This window comes from Bos taurus, chromosome 23 (assembly GCF_002263795.3).
Source record: "Bos taurus isolate L1 Dominette 01449 registration number 42190680 breed Hereford chromosome 23, ARS-UCD2.0, whole genome shotgun sequence".
Lineage (NCBI taxonomy): Eukaryota > Metazoa > Chordata > Mammalia > Artiodactyla > Bovidae > Bos > Bos taurus.
The window spans coordinates 32929776-32950008 of record NC_037350.1 but is presented as its reverse complement, the minus strand read 5'-3'; the positions used below and the strand labels follow the sequence as shown (position 1 = coordinate 32950008).

Genomic DNA, 20233 nt, shown 5'->3' with positions numbered 1-20233 from the left:
AAAAAAAGTCTCCGTGCCAATGCAGGAGACATGGGTTCAACCCTGATCCAGGAAGATCCTGCATGCTGAGGAGCAGTTAAGCCCATACTCCATGCCCTAGAGCCCATGCTCCACAACCACAGAAGCCACCGCAATGAAAAGCCTGAGCACTGCAACTAAAGAACAGCCCCTGCTACTGCAACTAGAGAAAGCACACCAACAGAGTCAGCACAGCCAAACGTAAATAAGTAAATAAAAGTATAAAAAGAAGGCAAATTCGACTGAGATGTGAATGAATACATCTTAAATAAAGGGTCTGTACTGTAAGTCACTTCAGTTGTGTCCAACTCTGTGTGACCCCATAGACGGCAGCCCACTAGGCTCCCACGTCCCTGGGATTCTCAAGGCAAGAACACTGGAGTGGGTTGCCATTTCTTTCTCCAACGCATGAAAGTGAAAAGTGAAAGTGAAGTTGCTCAGTTGTGTCCGACTCTTAGCGACCTCATGGACTGCAGCCCACCAGGCTCCTCCGTCCATGGGATTTTCCAGGCAAGCGTACTGGAGTGGGGTGCCATTGCCTTCTCCGAAATAAAGGGTCAGAGCATGACAAAGGGCTAATTCTGTAGGCAAGCACACCTTATTTTATTGCACTTCAAAGATACTGTGTTTTTTCACAAATTGAAGATGTGCAGCAGTCCTGCGTTGTTAGATGATGGTTAGCATTTTTTACCGATAAAGTATTTAATTACGGTATGTCCATTTTTTTTTTTTAAGACATAATGCTATTATACAGTTAATAGACTACAGTGTAGTATAGACGTAACCTTTATATGCACTGGAAAACCAAAAAATTGATGCGACCCGCTTTTTATGATATTTGCTTTACTGCAGTGGTCTGGAATCAAGCCTGCAGTATCTCTGAGGATAGATTTTTTTGTTAAGTTTTATTTATTATTTATTTATTGACTGCACTGTAAGGCTTGCAGGATCTTAGTTCCTTGATCCTCAAAATCTCTATTAGTGGCAGGGAGGCAGCCTACAGTGGTAAGATGGACACATGGTAACTTAACCCCAGGCTACTGATCTGATTAGGAAGCTAAGAGGCCAGACTACTCACTGACCCAGCTGTCAAGTGGAAAGCCGTGACCTCTGAGTGCGGCAGGTGTGCACCTTCCAGGTTAATTCTGAGTTACCTTCCTCTGCCATCACTGTGTGTACCAAAGGGGACAATGTACTGCAAAACACACAAAGCCCCTAAGAATGCAAGACCGTGATCACGTCAGAAAACCTGAGGACCAACTGTATTCCATGTTACTTATTTCACTACCTGTCTTTTCTTTCTTGAGTTCGCCTAGGTTCTGTTTTAGATGAGAGGAGATACTGGGGAAAGTGCAGAATAACTTTCTCAAGCCTGTGTCTGAATGACATCTGCTCCCCAGAGTCAGTCTGCAGAGGCAGTCTTTATCCACTGCATAACTTCATACCAAAAATAATCCCCCAATTACAAATACAATTCAGATACCCCAAATACAATGGAAATGTGCTTCAAAAAGGGGTATGGGGTGATTTCAAACTTTATTACAAAGCTACAGTAATCAAAACAGTCTGGCACGGGTCAGACTGTGACCAGTGAATAGAGATCAATGAATACAATGAATACAGTACAGATCAATGAATTGATCTGGAAACAGATCAATGAATAGAGAGCCCAGAAATAAACCCTCCCATATATGGTCAATTAATTTATGACAGAGGAGTCAAGAATATACAATGGGGGAAAGACAGTCTCTTTAATAAATGGTGCTGGAAAAACTGGACAGCTACATGCAAAAGAATGAAACTGGACCCTCTCTTACACCATATAAAAAAGTTAACTCAAAATGGATTAAAGACTTGAATGTAAGACCTGAAACCATAAAACTCCTAAAATAAAACATAGGCAGTAAACTCCTTGACACAGGTCTTGGCTGTGACTTTTTGAATAAAACACCAAAAGCAAAAGCAACCAAAGCAAAAATATACAAGGAAGACTACATCAAACTAAAAAAGTGAAAAGCTTCTACAAAGCAAAGGAAATCATCAACAAAAGGAATACTATTCACCCATAAACAACAATGAAATCTTGCCATTTGTGACAACATAGAAGGACCCTGAGGGCATCATACGTAAGGAAGTAAGTCAGATAAATGTACAATCTAAAAGGAAAAAAAGAAAAACCAAGTTCGGAGATATAGAGAACCAACTGGTGGCTGTCAGAGGCAGGGATTGAAGGCCAGGTAGGAGAAATGGGCCAAGGGGATCAAAAGGTGAAAAGAAAAAAAAGAACAATTTAAATTGGCAGGAAAAGACTACCATAGATGGTGCTGCAATGGGTATATAAAGAACCTTTACTATTCTGTAAGAAAATATGTAAATGTCCACCCTCAAAATAGGCAATGGATGTAAATGAACTGTTTGTTTCCAAGTAAAGACAAAAGACAAGTAAACTTATGAAAACACATTTAACCTCAATTAGGGATGATCTAAAAGACTGAGAAAGATTTTTAGAAAATGCTCAGTATCAGCAGATGTGCGGATAAAGGCAAATCTGTTGTTACTGGTTAGAGGATAAATGGGCTCAAACGTTTGGAGGCACTTTAGCAACAGGTATCAAAAGATCTGAAAAACATGGGGTGGGGGTGGAGTGGGGGTAGGGAGAGCTATGCACACGTATTGCTAGCTTGTCCTAAATCTTCAGCCATCTTCTTTGCAGGAGCAATTCTTAAATAATAGAAATTTGGGGAACATTACATCTTTTTCATGAAAGAGATTAAAACAGCACAGGTGTGTGTTTTGACCAGGCCACACGGATGCAGACTTTGTTCAGAGCATCAGGGTTTGCATCCCTCTCAAGCTGTGTCCCAGGAGAGACCCATCATGACTTGCCTGGATCGCCGCTCCTGAAGGCCACTGAACCCCGCAAAGGACTGGCTCCTGATGATCCCATTGGGCCCTCCAGGTGAGAAGGACTGGGATCCTACCAACATGTTTTCTGGGAGTCTGGCTGGTAGTCCTGTAAGACAATGGAAAGATTAAGGCAAATAACAGGCAGGTTCAAACAGAAAACATGCTAAGCCTGTCAATGATAATAGGAAGTGACATGGGATAAGGTGAGTCATGAGGCTGTTGGATGCTTCTAAGACTTCTTTCCTATGACATGTTCTTTTTAACCCAAAGGGTTCAGTTCTTAGGTAAAGAAACACACGAAGACATAAATAAATATAAATTAGACACCATTATCAGTTACTTTAGGGTTCCTTCAGGGATTATTTTTTTTAAACAAGGTTCAACCGTACCTTCCAAATCATGAAAACTCTGTAATGTTTCCCTCCATTTAGAACAGCAATAACAACAGCAGAAGCACACAAATAGGCCAAGTCAAGTTTCAGACAGGCTCTGTGTCACATTCAAAGCATGGCTCAGTCTTAGGGTGGAATTCTACACTTGGAAGTCACAAGACAAAAAACACTAGGTTTCCTGAGAGATGAGCTTACTTAAACTTGTTCTCCCTTTTTCTACATTTAAGTATATTTTGAAAGATCAGATCATGCTGCTATTGTGGCAGTGAAAAAAAAAGACGCGCACAGGGAGTGCTCACAAGAGTAGTGATAATCTAGGTTATGATAAGAACCCGTGAGAAGAGGCAAGGAAGGGAAAGGGGAAAATATAGCAGAAAGCACACACCCCTATTTCAGTCACCAGCTCGCCTTTTGTAAAGACTTGGTACCGCTGACCAAGATGCGTTGTCAAAACACAACCTCAGGTGCTTCCCTGGTAGTCCAGTGGCTGACTCAGAGCTCCCATTGCAGGGGGCCCAGGTTCAATTCCTGGTCAGGGAACTAGGTCCCACGTGACGCAACTAAGAGTCTCAATGCCGTAGTTGAAGATCCCGCATTTCACAATGAAGATAAAAGATCCCATGTGCCCTAATTGAGACCCAGCACAGCCAAATAAATAACAGAGAAATAAATATTTAATAAAAAACCAAAACTTAAGCTGCACAGAAGCCTAAGATTAGTTTCCCCAAAGGACTGCCCTAGAACAGTTAGGTAATTCTATTCCTTTTATATCAAGAAGAGTCAAAGCACATACCATTGTTTTAGCAGGTTACCTCAGTCCAGAGAGGGGGACGGGCCAGCAGGAGGAAGGAGACACAGCCACTGTCCGGGCTAAAGACTTCCAAAGTGGGCAGACACCAACAGCATCAATAGTTGCCCTTAAAAAACCCAGCAAACAAGCAAGCAAAGCTGAAAAACAGCAGCAGAACGCTCCTGTGGTCCATTATCACTGAGAGCGGCTCAGAGCTCCTGGAAGCAGCTCAGTCATGGGCGGAGGTCTGAATGAGTTGCTTCCCCAGAGAGAAAAGAACAAACAGTCCCTTCCCCATGAGGCTGCAGGCTCCTAAACCCCCTCCTCCCCAGCCACTGAGGAGAAAGCAGCTCTGGGCTGCATGCATTCTTGCATGCACACTGGCGCTGACTCACTTGGCAAGAGGCTTTGCAGTGAGCAACAGGTTGCTCTTTGATCTGGGTGGGACAGGCATCCCATCCATTCCAGCTAGGGATGGGGGCAGGGAGGCTGAAATTTGGGAGCATTCTCCAGAATTTTAAAAGCCATGATGATGTAGAAGTATGCACATTCAATAATAATATCTAATGCTTGAATGGCAGGACAAAATGTAGTGCAAATAGACTCTTTCTGATTGCCTCTCCCCACCCCCAACATTAAAAAATAACCATGATTTACACATAAATCCTTAATAAGGTCCTCCTAAGTGTTCTTTGTTGCTTACTAAGAAGTCTGTCCAATTTTCATTAAAAACACCTTCTTAGGTTCATAAAGCGGGCCTGTGCTACTTTGCATCACATGTAAACATAGCAAATATCAAGAAACTGTAATAAATATCAAGAAAAAGGTCCAGAAAATTTAATAAATATTAGGAAAACATGTTCTTTTTGTACTCAATAATTTTGTTATATAAAACATAACTTAAAGTCTCAATTTGGCAAATTTAGTCAGTTTCATATCTCATTTTGTCAATTATTGTTCAATAGGTCTGTTGCGTCCTGGCAAGCTTTGGTCATGGGAAAAAGACTTAAAAGTGTGTGAAATATTTTAACTGTGTTATTGTTTTGACTTCCTAGAGATTACGTTTTTAAACAAAAAAGATGTTTTTCTATTACCCACTGGATCAGTAGTTGCACGGACTCCTAGGCATTCTGATATAACTGACATGGACCTGAGTATTGGGATTTTGAAAAGGACTGCAGGTGGTTCTGATGCTCAGCCCAGAAAAGAAAAAAAGGATGATGCTGAATTGGTTGAAATTTTCAAACCCAACCAAAACAATTTGTTACAATTTCTCAAATATCCAACTTTTAAAAAAGAGTCTTAAATAAGCCTCTCTTTGGAAAGTTTAAATGTTAAATGAATTAAACATTAGAGTTGGATAGTGAAATAATTTTACCCCTTCCCTTTTTTCGGTACCAGGTAAGAAAGCTGCTGCTTCTTTTAAAGAAAAGGATAGCTTTATTGCTTTGCCAGGCAAAGGGAGACACACCAGGCTTCTGCCTCAAAAAACTATGTGTCTCCAGGCACACTTCTTGAGAACAAAAACGTCTGCCTTGGATTCTGAGTTTGTAAATTGCTTCGGGATGTCCTCAGACACTTTTCATTACAGTTACTTGTTGAATGGATGCCCGCTGGGAACAGGAAGAGGGGTAAGCAGTTTTGTGAATGTTCTGTTTTGCCTATCTGGTCTGCGAAATGATCATTATCTATCAGAGAAGAATTTGGCTGATAGCTGGCTTAGGCTGAGATCCCTATCCTGCCATCAGCTCCCCTGGAGGCTGACTCACTGCCTAAGGAGAGTCATAAAATAAGTTTGAGGGCTTCTGCACAAAGTTAGGCTCTTGAGAAAAAGGAGTAGGTTGAGAAAGGGAAGAGCTGGAGGGATGATGGGTAAGGGTGCACAAAGCACCCCCCTGCCCATACCCCTAACCCTGAAGTGGGGGTGACTACTTGGCTACGAGTCTTCCAGCAGCCTCAGCCATTCCCCTGTGGCTAGGTACTCTGTAACTCTGCTATCATCTTTTTGATGACACCACTCCCACCTCCTGGAGCCTTAAGTCCTCAAGCTGCTCATTGGCTTCCTAAACTCTCACAGACCTGCTTTCTTCCAGCAAAACTATCCCTAAAGCTACGCGTACTCATTTGCAGGCTTTAAGGATTCGAAATTGGTTTCTTGTCATTTGCATTTTACTAGCCGATGTTTCTTTGAAGCAATGCTTTCCCCTAAAGAAAGGACTGATGTACTAATATCAATAGAATTGCATTATCACTGCTAATAGCGGTATAAAGTGATACCCAAAGCTTGGAAGACAATTGGTAGTATCTTCTATTTAATGTGTAAAACACATTTATCCTTCAATATGTCACATCTACTCTTTGCTATCTCCTGTGTAGAAATACTCAACTTCACAAAAAGTTATATACTGGGAAGTTAATGACAGTCAACTATGTAATAGGAGAAAAGTGGAAATGATATAAATATTAATCATTATAGGAATGATTAATACATTATGGCATAACCTGAGCAGTTATAACAATATGCCCACACAGAAAGACTCCCCTCCCTCAGGACAAATTGCAGAATAAGTTAGAGCATGATACCAGGAATGTTGAAAACAAAATATAAAATTATGTACATGAATTGAAAAGTTCTGAAAGTATACATAGACAGTCCATGGAGAGGTCGGATTGAGTGGCAGTCAGAAACATTTTAATTTTTCTATATTGCTTGAATTTTTGTAAAGGAAATGGATTTATGTATGATTGATATGGTGCAGAATACTTTTTTGAAACTGCAGACATTTGGCAACCCACTCCAGTGTTCTTGCCTGGAGAATCCCAGGGATGGGGAAGCCTGGTGGGCTGCCGTTTATGGGGTCGTACAGAGTTGGACACGACTGAAGCGACTTAGCAGCAGCAGAGTCGGGACTAGAGAGGAGAGAGATTTCACATACAAGAACATATAAGACAACTTTGATGGGTAACAGCTCTGTTTATACAGTTGTTTATATCTGTAAGTCCTGCAAAGGAGAAATATGATTTCTGAGAAATAAGGTATTAGGTTTCATAAATTCTGATTACACCCTAATAATTCAGATTCCTCAATAAAGTTCCCATGATGAGCTTTGAGTTACAGACCAACTTCTTTATTTTTATCTGAAGGACTTCTAGAGATGGGATTGGACTCCTGGTAGGAAGCACTATACCCAGTACATATTGCTGCTGCTGCTGCTGCTAAGTCGCTTCAGTCATGTCCGACTCTGTGCAACCCCATAGACAGCAGCCCACCAGGCCCCGCCATCTCTGGCATTCTCCAGGCAAGAACACTGGAGTGGGTTCCCATTTCCTTCTCCAATGCATGAAAGTGAAAAGTGAAAGTGAAGTCACTCAGTTGTGTCCGACTCTTCACGACCCCATGGACTGCAGCCTACCAGGCTCCTCCATCCATGGGATTTTCCAGGCAAGAGTACTGGAGTGGAGTGCCATTGCCTTCTCCGTACATATTGCTAAGACTCACCAAATACCATGCCTAATAAGCAAGAAATTCTATGTAAAATAACACTCTTCTTGGGCTGCTGCTACTTGAAACTTTCCAGCTTTCTAGCTCTAGAAACTTGACATGTTTCTAGTTCTCAAGTTACTGACTTCTCACCTGGCCTTTCTGAAAATGCCAGCAGAACTAACATTCATTTATGTGCATTAAATCCTAGAAAGGTCTCGAACCTTTGGCAAACAGTGAAGCTGCTATGGTTTGTTCCTTACTTTGCTTTGTCCCAGGCGGCCCAGGTTGTTACACCATGTGGCCACCCCTGCCCCACAATTCCCATAATCCCTGGGAAGCATCAACTCTGGAGGAATCCCAAGCACCTTGACTAAGAGTTGAATGAACCCTACCAATCTGAGCTGAGCCTCGTAGCACAGAAGCCAGAAAGCCACAATTGTCTCTCTTCTTTTCATACAGTGAAAACTGCTGCCTTCTCCCTGGCTATGCAGTGCTAAGATCCAAGTGAACACACAACAGAGTCTTTTGATATAAAATGAGTACAGGATTTCATGTGTTCTGATATGACACGGTGATACAAGTACACTGGGCCTTGGTGGGTGTGATGAGCCACCAGCTGACCTGAAGTTCCTAGTCTGTTTAAATTAGAAGGTAGCTTATCACATCACCAGGCAATTTGGGAAGAGCACTGAGTCTGGAGATGGCAGGGTCTGGGGAGGGTGGGTGTGGGGCAGATAAAAAAGATCAAGGGATCAAGAGGTTCCCCCTTCACCCCACTAGATTTCTTGCCTTGTTTGGACCAAAAATAAAAGGTCCAATATGAGCACAGTTCAGAGGGGGAACTAGCCGGTGCCCTGGAGAACTCAAAGATAACCTGATTCTTACGAATAAATGAATGAATGACAGAGGTCAACCTTGGAGAGTTGTTTGGAGGACGGGCAATGAAGGGCATCCATCACAGAGCAGGGCTCTGCAGCAGATCCTAACACGCAGCTCCTGACAGTGCTTCCAGTATTAACAGCAAAAATGGAAGAAAAATGCTTTCAAAGTTCAGTCCAGGTGACAGCTCCATTTCCCCTTACATTTTTATAAACTGGTATTCTGGTTTATACTTTCTTGTGAATTTGATTAGCCTGGGTTAGCAAGCTTCTCTCCCCAGGTGTGAACAATTCCTTTTGGGGACCCTCAAGGTTAGGTAAGACAGGGTGAGCTCCTTTCATCACCTCTCAGGCACGAATCTCCAAATGAATGAGTTCACAGTAGACATTTTAGAAGCATTGATTAACCATAATTGGACAAAGCAACCAGTCAGCTAGAAGGAATGCTGCTGCTGCTGCTAAGTTGCTTCAGTCATGTCCAACTCTGTGCGACCCCGTAGATGGCAGCCCACCAGGCTCCCCCATCCCTGGGATTCTCCAGGCAAGAGTACTGGAGTGGGTTGCCATTTCCCTCTCCAAGAAGAAATGTTACTATTGATCAAAGTTAAGTATACTGAGACTCATGAAAGGAACAGGAATCATTAGGTTATTTTTAGTTTTTCTAAGCATAAAAGCACTCTGCTGCATTAGGATAATACAGAGAAGTAAAAAGAAGTTAGGGCAGGGATGGGGAATAAAGAACCATATAGTTTCTATCCACCCAAAGACAACCACCAGTAGAATTTTGGTGCACACAATCTTCTTCAACTCAATAATTTTGAGCATAGTGCATACTAAATTGTGTATGCTGCTTTTTCTATCATACTCTTTTTTTTAGAACTATGTTTTATGGTTTATAATTGGCTTTTCTCTTCAACTACCTTTAAGAAGGTACTTAGGAGCTTCCCTGTGGCTCAGACAGTAAAGAATCTGCCTACAGTGCAGGAGACCTGGGTTCAATCCCTAGGTTGGGAAGATCCCCTCGAGAAGGAAATGACACCCATTCCAGTACTCTTGACTGGAGAATTCCATGGACAGAGAAGCCTGGTGGGCCATAATTCACAGGGTTGCAAAGAATTGGACGTGACTGAGTGACTAACACACACTAGGTTGACCCACAATCCAGGTGCTCTTCTGGATGATAAAAGAGATCCATTCAGTCTGCATTATGCTTCTGCTGTTTAGTCGTTATGTTGTGTCCAACTCTTTGTGACTACGTGGACTGTAGAATATCTAGCCAAGCTCCTCTGTCCATGGGATTTCCCAGGCAAGAATACTGGAGTGGGTTGTCATTTCCTTCTCCAGGAGATCTTCTCCACTGAGGGGTTGAACCTGTGTCTCCTGCATTGGCAAGCAGATTCTTTGCCACTGAGCCACCAAGGAACACCCAGTCTATATTATAGATGCCTTTTATTTTTGATTTTAAGATATGGTCAAAGGCAAAGTGTATCCTTGCAAGAATGACTTCCCTATTGGAAAGGAAGGAGCAGATTAGCATTTGTACATGTTGGAGTTGCAGGACATCAAGCATTATGAAATTTAAAAAACAGTCACACAACATCTGGACATCACTCTCTTCACCCTGGAAGAGTAAGGTTTTTATGGTCTGTTTCCCTTCTTTTTCATTTAGCTGAATTCTCCAATATACAACACAAACAGGTAATTCTGGAAGATCCCCACTATTGACAGAAAATATAAGAGACATCTGTGATTTCAGAACAAAGTAAGAATTTCTTAGTTCTCATTGAAGCGTTTCTCATGGGGGGAGAATGTCAACTTAGAAATCAATAGTTGCATAGCTACAAAGCTATACCATCTCCACCATAGACTGAGACTAATCTTCTGTGATAAGGCAACAGCCAGCAGGTCAGCTGGTAGGTTGCTGGGATGACATGCAGGTATAAGTAGACAATTCTACAATTAACTTGAGCGTTGGCTTGGTGCCAGGGATGGGAACAGGCAAAGGATCATGAGACAACTTTGTATGGGTGTATGTGTGTGAAAGTGTTCAAAAAACTGCTGTGATGATTGCTGGACAACTGTATACATTTCCTGAAACTCAAACTATATACTTAAGATGAATTCAATTTATGGTACGTAATTTTACATCAATAAAGCTGTTGGAAAATCTCTATCAGTTTCCAGAAAAAGTCATCATTCCTTCTGCAAGAGGAAATGCCAAGGAATCAGGACCTGAAAAGGAAAAGCTCAATTAATAAGCAACCACCTGTGAGCTGAATATTTTCATGTTTTGATCCTTTTCCCTGTAGGCGCCACATAAGATGCAGCACATTGGCCCCACTGTGCTTTCTGACTCATTTTGTCATGCCCGGGTTGTGTTCCTCCACTCCCCGCTCCTAACAATGCCATCCTGTTTATGCTCCCCCACATATTGGTCAAGAGCAAAAGTATAATTCAGCTGTCTGAAAGAGGCATGTGGGCCAGATGTGAATAGCCTGCTATGCTAAATGATTATTTAAGATGAATCCTAAAAATAGATGTCCGTGTATTATATGGTTGCAAGGTACCTATTACAGAACAGTTGACTAATCTTAAAAAAAAAAAAAGTGGATATATTTAAGTCATTGGCTTTTTTTTTTGGTAGTGTTCTGTCTTAAAATAAATCAAGGCAAGGGCTAATATTTGCTTCTCAGTTGTCAGCTTCTGTTTACTAAGCAAATGATAAATACATGCATGAGATATTACACTGATTAACTGAGACAAGTGATGTGAATGGATGAAGAAACTTATAGAACAACTTTGATGTCAACTTTGGTCCCTTGGTTAAGGTGTTGGATGCCTGGAAAGTTTCTATTTTTGCCTTTGTAACTGGTAAGTGGTTGGTAAGGAGGTACTTTGAGGCTATGCAAATATCTTGTTTCTTTAACCTAGAAGTTTTAGCAACCACTGATGATTTTTGCCCAAATCAATTATCATTATGATGGTGGCAAAATGGTATGCTTTGAACTCAGTCATTGTTTTGTACATTTGTTTGAGCTTTCTTGAATCCTTTTATTTGTTTTTATTCGCTGTCAGGTCTGTTGGGATGGACTCATGGATTCTTATTTTATTCAGTGGGTTTGATCCATTACTACTATTTGATGCAAAAGTCAACTGTTTCCTGAAGCATTTTCTGAGCAAATCAACCAGCTCAACCAGAGGAATCTTGCCGTGTGAACCACAAAATTTCCAGTATATTTGGTTGCACTTCTATCTTATCTATTTATTTATTGTTTTCAAAGTTTGGTGTTTATTTAACTGATTTTTTCAATTTTTATTGGAGTGTAGTTGAATTGATTTATAGTTGATTTACAATGTTGTAATTTCAGGTATGTAGCAAAGTGATTCAATTATACATATATACATATACATATATACGTAATATATCCACTCTTTTTTAGATTCTATTCCCATGTAGGTCATTTCAAAGTATTGAGTTCAGTTTTCTGTGCTATACAGTAGGTTCTTATTAGTTATCTATTTTATATATCAGTTCAGTTCAGTCGCTCAGTCGTGTCCGACTCTTTGTGATCCCATGGACCACAGCACACCAGGCCTCTCTGTCCATCACCAACTCTTGGAGTTTACCCAAACTTATGTTCATTGAGTTGGTGATGCCATCCAACCATCTCATCCTCTGTTGTCCCCTTCTCCTCCTGCCTTCAATCTTTCCCAGCATCAAGGTCTTTTCAAATGAGTCATCTCTTCACATCAGGTGGCCAAAGTATTGGAGTTTCAGCTTCAACATCAGTCCTTCCAAAGAACACTCAGGACTGATCTCCTTTAGGATGGACTGGTTGGATCTCCTTGCAGTCCAAAGGACTCTCAAGAGTCTTCTCCAACACCACAGTTCAAAAGCATCAATTCTTCGGCACTCAGCTTTCTTCATAGTCCAACTCTTACATCCATACATCATGACTACTGAAAAAACCATAGCCTTGAATAGATGGACCTTTGTTGGCAAAGTAATGAATGTCTCTGCTTTTTAATATGCTGTCTAGGTTGGTCGTTACTTTTATGTCTAGCTTCTAGGCTGGTCATAATTTTATATATAGTACTGTGTATATGTCAATTCTAATCTCCCAATTTATCCCTCCCCCTCTTTCCCCCTTGGTAATCATAAGTTTGTTTTGTACATCAGTGACTCTATTTCTGACAAAACTTCCAATTATTGATGGGAATTAACATACTCAGGGACTCGGTGTTTTACAGTTATTTCTCTGAATGTTTCATCTCCTTTAACAAGCTACAAACTTCTTGAGCATAGGTACCATCTATCTGTACCAACTTCTTTGACGCTCAGGGTAGGATAGAAAAGCATTGTCTCTGGAGCCAGGTAACCCAGGGTTCACTCAAGTTCTCTCTGAGCTCCAATTTTTCTTGTCAATAAAATGAGGATAATAAGACCTAAGTTACCAAAGCTGTTGCAAGGAGAAAATGAGATAACATATGTAAAAATCTTAGTGTGGAATAATGGTTTATTTTCTACTATCAATGTCTAGAATGAGCCCTTAGAAGGTATATCTGACTTTTATCCATCAAATAGAATGCACTAATTATAATACCATACATACTTTTTAGGTAAAGAGATAGTGTTAGTCGCTTGGTTGTGTCCAACTCTTTGCAACCCCATGGACTGTTGCCTGCCAGGCTCCTCTGCCCATGAAATTCTCCAGGCAAGAATACTGGAGTGGGTTGCCATTCCCTTCTCCAGGGGATCTTTCTGACTCAGGGATTGAACCTGGGTCTCCTGCACTGCAGGCGGTTTCTTTACTGACTGAGCCACCAGGGAAACCGAAAGAGATATATAGAAATAAAGTAATTTGATATTACTGCTCCTCTCTTTCTTTCTCTTTTATTCCCCCCTCAAACCAATGAGAGCAGAGCACCGTGAAGCTATTTTCAGCATCATGCAGAACCATCTGAAGAGTAAAGAAGAAATGTTAATTGCATGTCTACTCACTGGAACAGTCAGTTGTAAGAACTTCTATATAATTGACACCATTTCAGCCTGAGGAAAATGAAAACCCCTCTTCTTCCATTCTAGTGGATTAAATAAATGCAGAGAGAAGCAGCTGGCCTCACGATAATTAGAAGAGAAATGATTCAGGACCTAAAACTTGCTTAAATGTCAAGGGGGGTTGAATGGATTTTGACTAATGTTGTCATAACTCATTTTAAAATGCAAAGTCTAAAACACTCAGAAACCCTCATTTGGTGCAAAGTAGACATTAAAACAGGACCAAGAAGTTTCCTGGTTCAAAGGAAAAAACATTTTGTGCTTAAATGAAGCTTGAAGCTATCAGCAATAATAAGTCAATTTACTAATTAAAAAAAACACACACACACACAAAACAGTAAAAACCGTGCACATCAAAAGGGGAAATTTCTTGGAAACACTGTCCTCATAGACAGCTTGGCTGATCCTGCTGAGAAAAAAAATCCACCCACCACAAACCCTCATTATTTGATCATCAGATTCAAAAACAACGCTCCAGTATGAAGGAAATGGCCCCGTGCCTGGTGTTATCAGCTCCTCTAGGCTTTTCTTGCATGTAGCCTGTTTACCCCTAGAGCTTGGCAACTCATTTCTAGCTAATGGTGACTGTTGCTTCTTTACTTCAAAATACACCAAAATGGTACTAATATCTTTCACTGTTATTTGACTTTACTAAAATTAAGTAAAGTCATTTTTTACAGTTTTTTTTTTTTTAATTGGCTTTAATTTTTAAAGCAGTTTTAGGCTCAGAGCAAAATTGAGCAGAAGGTACAGAAATTTCCTATATACTCCCTGCCCCTATGTATGCACAGTCTCCCCTACTCTCAACCTCCACCAGAGTGGTACATTTGCTACAGTCAATGAACCTACATTGTCACATCACCCTCATCCAAAGTCTGTAATTTTCATTAGGATTCACTCTTGGTCTTATACAGCCTATGAGTTTGGGAACATGTGTAATGACTTGTCCACCACTAGAGCATAGGGAAGCAAAATTTCCCACCTCTGAATGTGTCTATTTTGCATGTGGATTGATTTAAGCTGATTATCTTAAGAAACGGAAGACTCAAGAAGTTTGAAATTACAATTTTTTTGTACTTTATTTTTTAGTTTGAAATTACAATTTTTTGTACTTTATTTTACTTTTTATTTATTATTTATTTTTTGGCATGCAGAACTTCCTTGACCAGGGATTGAATCTGTACCCCCTGCAGAGGAAGCTTGGAGTCTTAGTCACTGAACCACCAGAGAAACCTCTAAATCACCATTTTTTGGTAAGCTCATAGTTTTTATTATTTTCACTAGAATGGAGCTACATCTTTGGCCATCTTAAAGAGAAAAAGCCCTTTGGTTCTAGAAGAATGTCCCCAACAGTGTGCTGGGAAGCATCAGCATGCACCATGCATGGTTCCTTTGCCTAGCATGTGTGTCCAAAATGCATTCGTTCATGGGCATGAGAGTCAGGTAGAATATGGAACTGAATCTTATAATTAAGCTACATGATATAGCTCATCTCAGAGAAAGGAGATGAATTATCTTTAAGCTTTTTAGATATGGCCTACACAATCAAACAAATAGATTTTTTTTATCAATTAATTTATTTCTGGCCATCAGAGCAATTAAGTGGAATTATTGGAGGGTTGACTGACAATTTTATGCAATGGCATGCATGCTTAGTTGCTAAGTAGTGTCTGACTCTGTGATCCCATGGATTGCAGCACACCAGGCTCCTCCGTCCAAGGTTTCCTGCAGACAAGAATACTGGAGTTGGTTGCTATTTCCTCCTCCAGGGGATCTTCCCGACACAGGGATTGAAGCTGTGTCTCCTGCACTGGCAGGTTGATTCTTTACCACTGAACCACCTTACAGCTAAAGACCTCAACTCAATTATGGTAATGCCATAGGATCACAGCTTTCGTTTGCACAAGGAGGTGACAGTTAAGCCTTGCTTAGGTGAAGCAATGGACTCAAAGCTAAGGCAGTCTTTTCAAACTCAAGTTACATTCGTCATTTTATTTCTGTTGTTATGACAACACTTTTAAAAGCAGTACTTCAAATGCTTAGCATTCAGGCATCTTATTATAGACTTGAATATAATACACGAGGGTATGAAGCGCAGCTCGTAGGGGTTTTGAAGGAGCTGAGATGCACAGTTATAACACCTGGACACCTTCTCAGCTTTGGCCCCTGAAGCTCCTTCACTTGGCTTTTTTATGTAAAAAAATAGTGAGGGCTCATCCAGAGGAGGGAAGATGAAAGAATTTACGTGGGAAGATATGCATTATTATTCACAGTCTCTGTTCTGATACTCTTGATTACAGCCTGCGTCATGCATTTTTTAGAAGTCTGTAGGTGATGGTGTGTTCTGATCAACTTCAAGAGCTTATTGTTAGCTATTGGAGTGATTCGTTTACATAACTATAACTCTATAGAAAAAGTTCTCATAACAGACTTATTATGAAAATTAATAATCTATAAAGGGAGAGTGGCGTTTAGCATGAAACAGGAAGCAATGACCTTTCTGTAACAGGAAGCAATGACCTGTTGTGTCTGCACTCCAGTCTGGTAAAAGCAGAGAAATGTTTGTTAAACCTTATGTTTTAATTTTTTAAATTGACGCACAGGTGATTTACAATATTGTGTTAGTTTCAGATGTACACCAAAGTGATTCAGTTATATTCTTTTTTTCAGATTGTTATCCATTATAGGTTATTACAGGATAAGTGAAAATAGTCCCCTGTGTTGTACAGCAAGTCCTTATTGCTTATCTAATTTACATGTAATAGAAAAGCACAGAATGCTTCACAATGTTGCACGTGATCCTTGCACAGAGGCCGTGCTAATCTTCTCACTCTTGTTCCAATTTTAGTATATGTGCTGCTGAAGTGAGCACCATTTTTTTAAAAGCAACATACAAAGAAAAAGATGTTTTTACCAAGGAAATGAGCCAGTTGAATGTTGGCACTTTCCGATTATTATGTGTTGGGTTGGCAAAAAAGTTGTTCCCTAAGATCTTATGGAAAAACCTGAAGAAATTTTTTGGCCAACCCGATACTAATAGGGAGAATTTTGTGTCTTCTGTTAATTCTCCCTGCCTTGGAGTAAATTTTTTCTGATAATGTGACCTTGGTCTCCCTAAACCTGTGGCGTTCTGTCTGAAGTCATGTGAATTATTACTGAACAAAGCAGAGGTGAAAAAAGGAGGATGCAAATGATAACATTTCAGAAGAAACCAGTGTCAGAGAGTTACTCTGTGGTTCAACTAGAATAAGGCTGTGTCTGAAAGTGCCATCATATGCCAGCAGTTTCAAAGCTGCGTGGTTTCCCAGAGGCCCGCACACATGTTCTCTGCATGGTAATTTTAGCAAATTAAACCGCTATAAAGGGAGTAGTGGGTTCATTACTGGTCCTTGCTCCTGCATACCAAGAAGGTGGTCATATGAACAACATCTGCTGGGTTATTTTGGTTGCCAAAACCAAATAATTTATAACCAGAATGCAAAGCAGTTAGGTATAGCTATGTGCAAATGCCTAGATTATCAACAAAGCAGAATTATGTTCCTTTTTATGATACATAAGAGGGTAAAATAATTTCTTACTGTTCTTTGCTCCAACCAGAGGATTTGAAGCTGTAAAAACAGGAATGAAGCAAAAAGTCCATTTAATCCTTAAAGTACAATTTAGTTGCAAAGAAAGAACAAATGCTTATGGATCCCACACTGGACCCATCAACATATGGCAGACTCCCAACAACAAAGACAAAAGAATACATTACAGGCCTATTTGTACACATGTGAAATGCCGTATTACTTGGATTCTGAACCCAAAGGCACTGTCAGGATACCTCCCCTCACAGAGGTTCACATAACTCCAAAAAATCACACGATGCTCCCAGTCAGCTAGCAAATTAATCTCCACTCTTAGCTGTCTGTAATTCTTTGCCCATTCATGTCCTTAGCCAATCCACCTAGAGGGGAGTCAGATTCCTTTTTCAAAAGCAGGAAAAAGAGGAGCTGGAAGACTTCCCCAAGACAACCTGTCTCCCCCACCACACCATTCCATCACCTGACTCACCAGTTCCATCACCTGACTCACCAGTTTCAACCCTATTCTAGGCCCTTCCCTCCGAATTTACTCCATCCTCTGGTCACATTAAAGTTGTTCCAAGGGCTATTTTTTATTTTCTGGGACTCAAATCTCATTATGAAATGCTTGGTCTTCTCTTGGCTCTGGGTTTTAAATTTTGTCTCTAGTTCACTAGCAAGAAAATGGTTTTCATTCATTTTCTTGGGTCCTACCCACTGTCTCCATGCACCCTGTCCCTCTGGCCAGTCTGGGAGAAATAAAGTAGGTTAAGATCTTCACAGGGCTTCAGACTCCCTGCTGAGCAAATCATTTATTCATGGGAAAAAAGGAGGAGAAAGGACAAGACTCAAGAGATATACTGTTGGGAGTCTGCCATATGTTGATGGGTCCAGTGTGCGGTCCATAAGCATTTGTTCTTTCTTTGCAACCAAATGTTACTTTAAGCATTAAAATGACTTTTTGGTTGAGTATCTTGTCCTTCTCCTCCTTATACATCTAGATGCAACGTGTAGACTTTGTCTTGATTGTCATGACAAACCTACTGAAAAAAGTCATTTTTGAGATACTTGGGACATTTTAACATGGATTAGACTTCAGATCATACTAAGGAAATATTGTTCATTTTGTTAGGTGTGAAATGGAATTAGGATCATGCAGAAATATGTCTATACTTTTGAGATGCCCACGGAAGTTTGTAGGAGTGAAATGACATATGGTTTAGATTTGCTTTAAGATGTTTTAACAACAATAACAAGAGGGATAGATGAAGCAAGTGTGGAAAATTCTTGACAATCATTGCACTGGGTGATGGGTTTTCAGGAATATGTTATTCCATTTGCTTTATTTATGTGCATATTTGAACATTTTAATGTGTCTACTGTTCCAGCGCTGATACAGGAAAGCAATCCTGAATAGTGAATGGGTGTCACGGCCCACATCTAGCATGAAGCAGTCAAGTATCGTGTCAGAAACTACTTCTTAGCCTTTAGCCCCTTTATGGAACACTTCAGAACACAGGGAATGTAGGAATGGGGGATGTAGCATGAATGCAATACATGATGATCTCTGTCCTCCTTGAATCTCAGGGCAGATAAAGGGGAAGTCAGAGAGAAGGGAAATTTGTCTATTTTCTCTAGAAGGAGAAGGAGATTTGGTTTAGCATGTTTGCTTGGTGGGTCGACCCAATCCCACTTCAAAGCAAACAAGAAGCCTATAATTTGACCACACTGGAGGTCAAATTAACTGGCTTTAATAAGTTCCAGACCCACCTAACTTTCCACTCCTCCCGGCCCAACATCTGTGTAAACACAGAAACCCCAAACTGGGACCACCTCTCTTGGCCATGGAGCAGGTCAACAGGGAACAGAGCTGTGGGGTCACGGGGGCCTCAGATTTCGCCTCTGTCCTCTGCCTGGTCGGGATAAGCATGTGGGAATAGTCCAAGGCTTTCACCATGGACAGGGCCACAGGGGGTCTCAGGTGTCAGGACTTGAGGAACAAGTGCAGGCTCTGAGCAAACTGGCAGCGCTGAGCCTGGGAGCATTCGTCATGCAAAATTGAAAAGATGAAATAATCTCTGTGTAGGGAAGTTCAGTTTTCCAGTCAACTGACAGAGGCCTTCTCCACCATAGAGGTAGATATAGTAGCTCAGATGGTAAAGAATCTGCCTGCAATGCAGGAGACCCAGGTTTGATCCCTGGATCAGGAAGATCCCCAGGAGAAGGGAGTGGCAAACAACTCCAGTATTCATGCCTAGAGGATTCCACTGACAGAGGAGCCTGGTTGGCTACAGTCCATGGGTCACAAAGAGTCGGACATGACTAAGCGACTCACACTTTCACTTTCTCCACCATATAGGGCTTCTAAAGAATTTAGTACTGATGCCAAAGTTAAAAGAACTTAGAACAGGTGACCCTTTGGGGAATAAAAATAAAGAGAATGGTGCATCTTTTGGTGGCCACACAGCTATCTGAATCTCTACTATCATCTAGTGAGGAGATTCATAATAACATTTCAAATCCGCAGATTGGTCCTTTCCAAATGCTCTGACATCTATACTCTGACAACAGCCATGTAAATAAGGTAGGGCAACTGTCATGATTCCCACTGCATAGGTAAGGAGACTCATCTGTAGACAACTGTACTAACAAGACTGTTGGCAGAACTGGATCTAGAATCAGAGTTTCTACCCATCTCTACTTTCCTTTAGCTGAGAAAGCAGAATTTCTCCTCCAGTTTTCTTTGCCTTCTTATTCTTTAAATTTGGCCATGACATGAGGCTTGCAGGATTTTAGTTCCCCAGCCCTCAGCAATGAAAGCTTGGAGTCCTAACCACCAGACCACCAGGGAATTCCCTTTTTTGCCTGTTTCTTAATACGACTTTCCATCAACTTGGAGAGAAGGGTCACCAGTACTCAGAACACCCTGTGACCTCACAGACATCATTAACTAGCACTGATGATCAGGTGCTCAGAGGGTTCGAGAACAATTGACCTTTGTTTCACTGTTACTCTTATCTTTTATTTTCTTATTCCATAACCATTCCCCATGAGCTTCTTAGGTGGCTCAGTGGGTAAAGAACCTACCTGCCAATGCAGGAGATGCAGGATACTGAGGTGCAGTCCCTGGATTGGGAGGATC

At 40.9% G+C, this 20233-nt stretch overlaps 1 protein-coding gene and 1 non-coding gene across 9 annotated transcripts in view; both read right to left on the bottom strand.

The window, feature by feature from the left end:
* Positions 1-20233, bottom strand: part of RIPOR2 (RHO family interacting cell polarization regulator 2) — a 211576-nt gene that overhangs the window by 48327 nt on the left and 143016 nt on the right. For 7 of the 8 annotated variants that reach the window (XM_059880414.1, XM_005223782.5, XM_005223781.5 and 4 more), the window contains 1 exon segment: positions 2905-3031. In XM_059880414.1, the coding sequence (XP_059736397.1) occupies positions 2905-3031 (127 nt within the window). 8 annotated transcript variants of the gene reach the window in all.
* Positions 16294-16400, bottom strand: LOC112443886 (U6 spliceosomal RNA). The gene has a single exon (XR_003032294.1). It is a non-coding gene; the product is annotated as a U6 spliceosomal RNA (small nuclear RNA).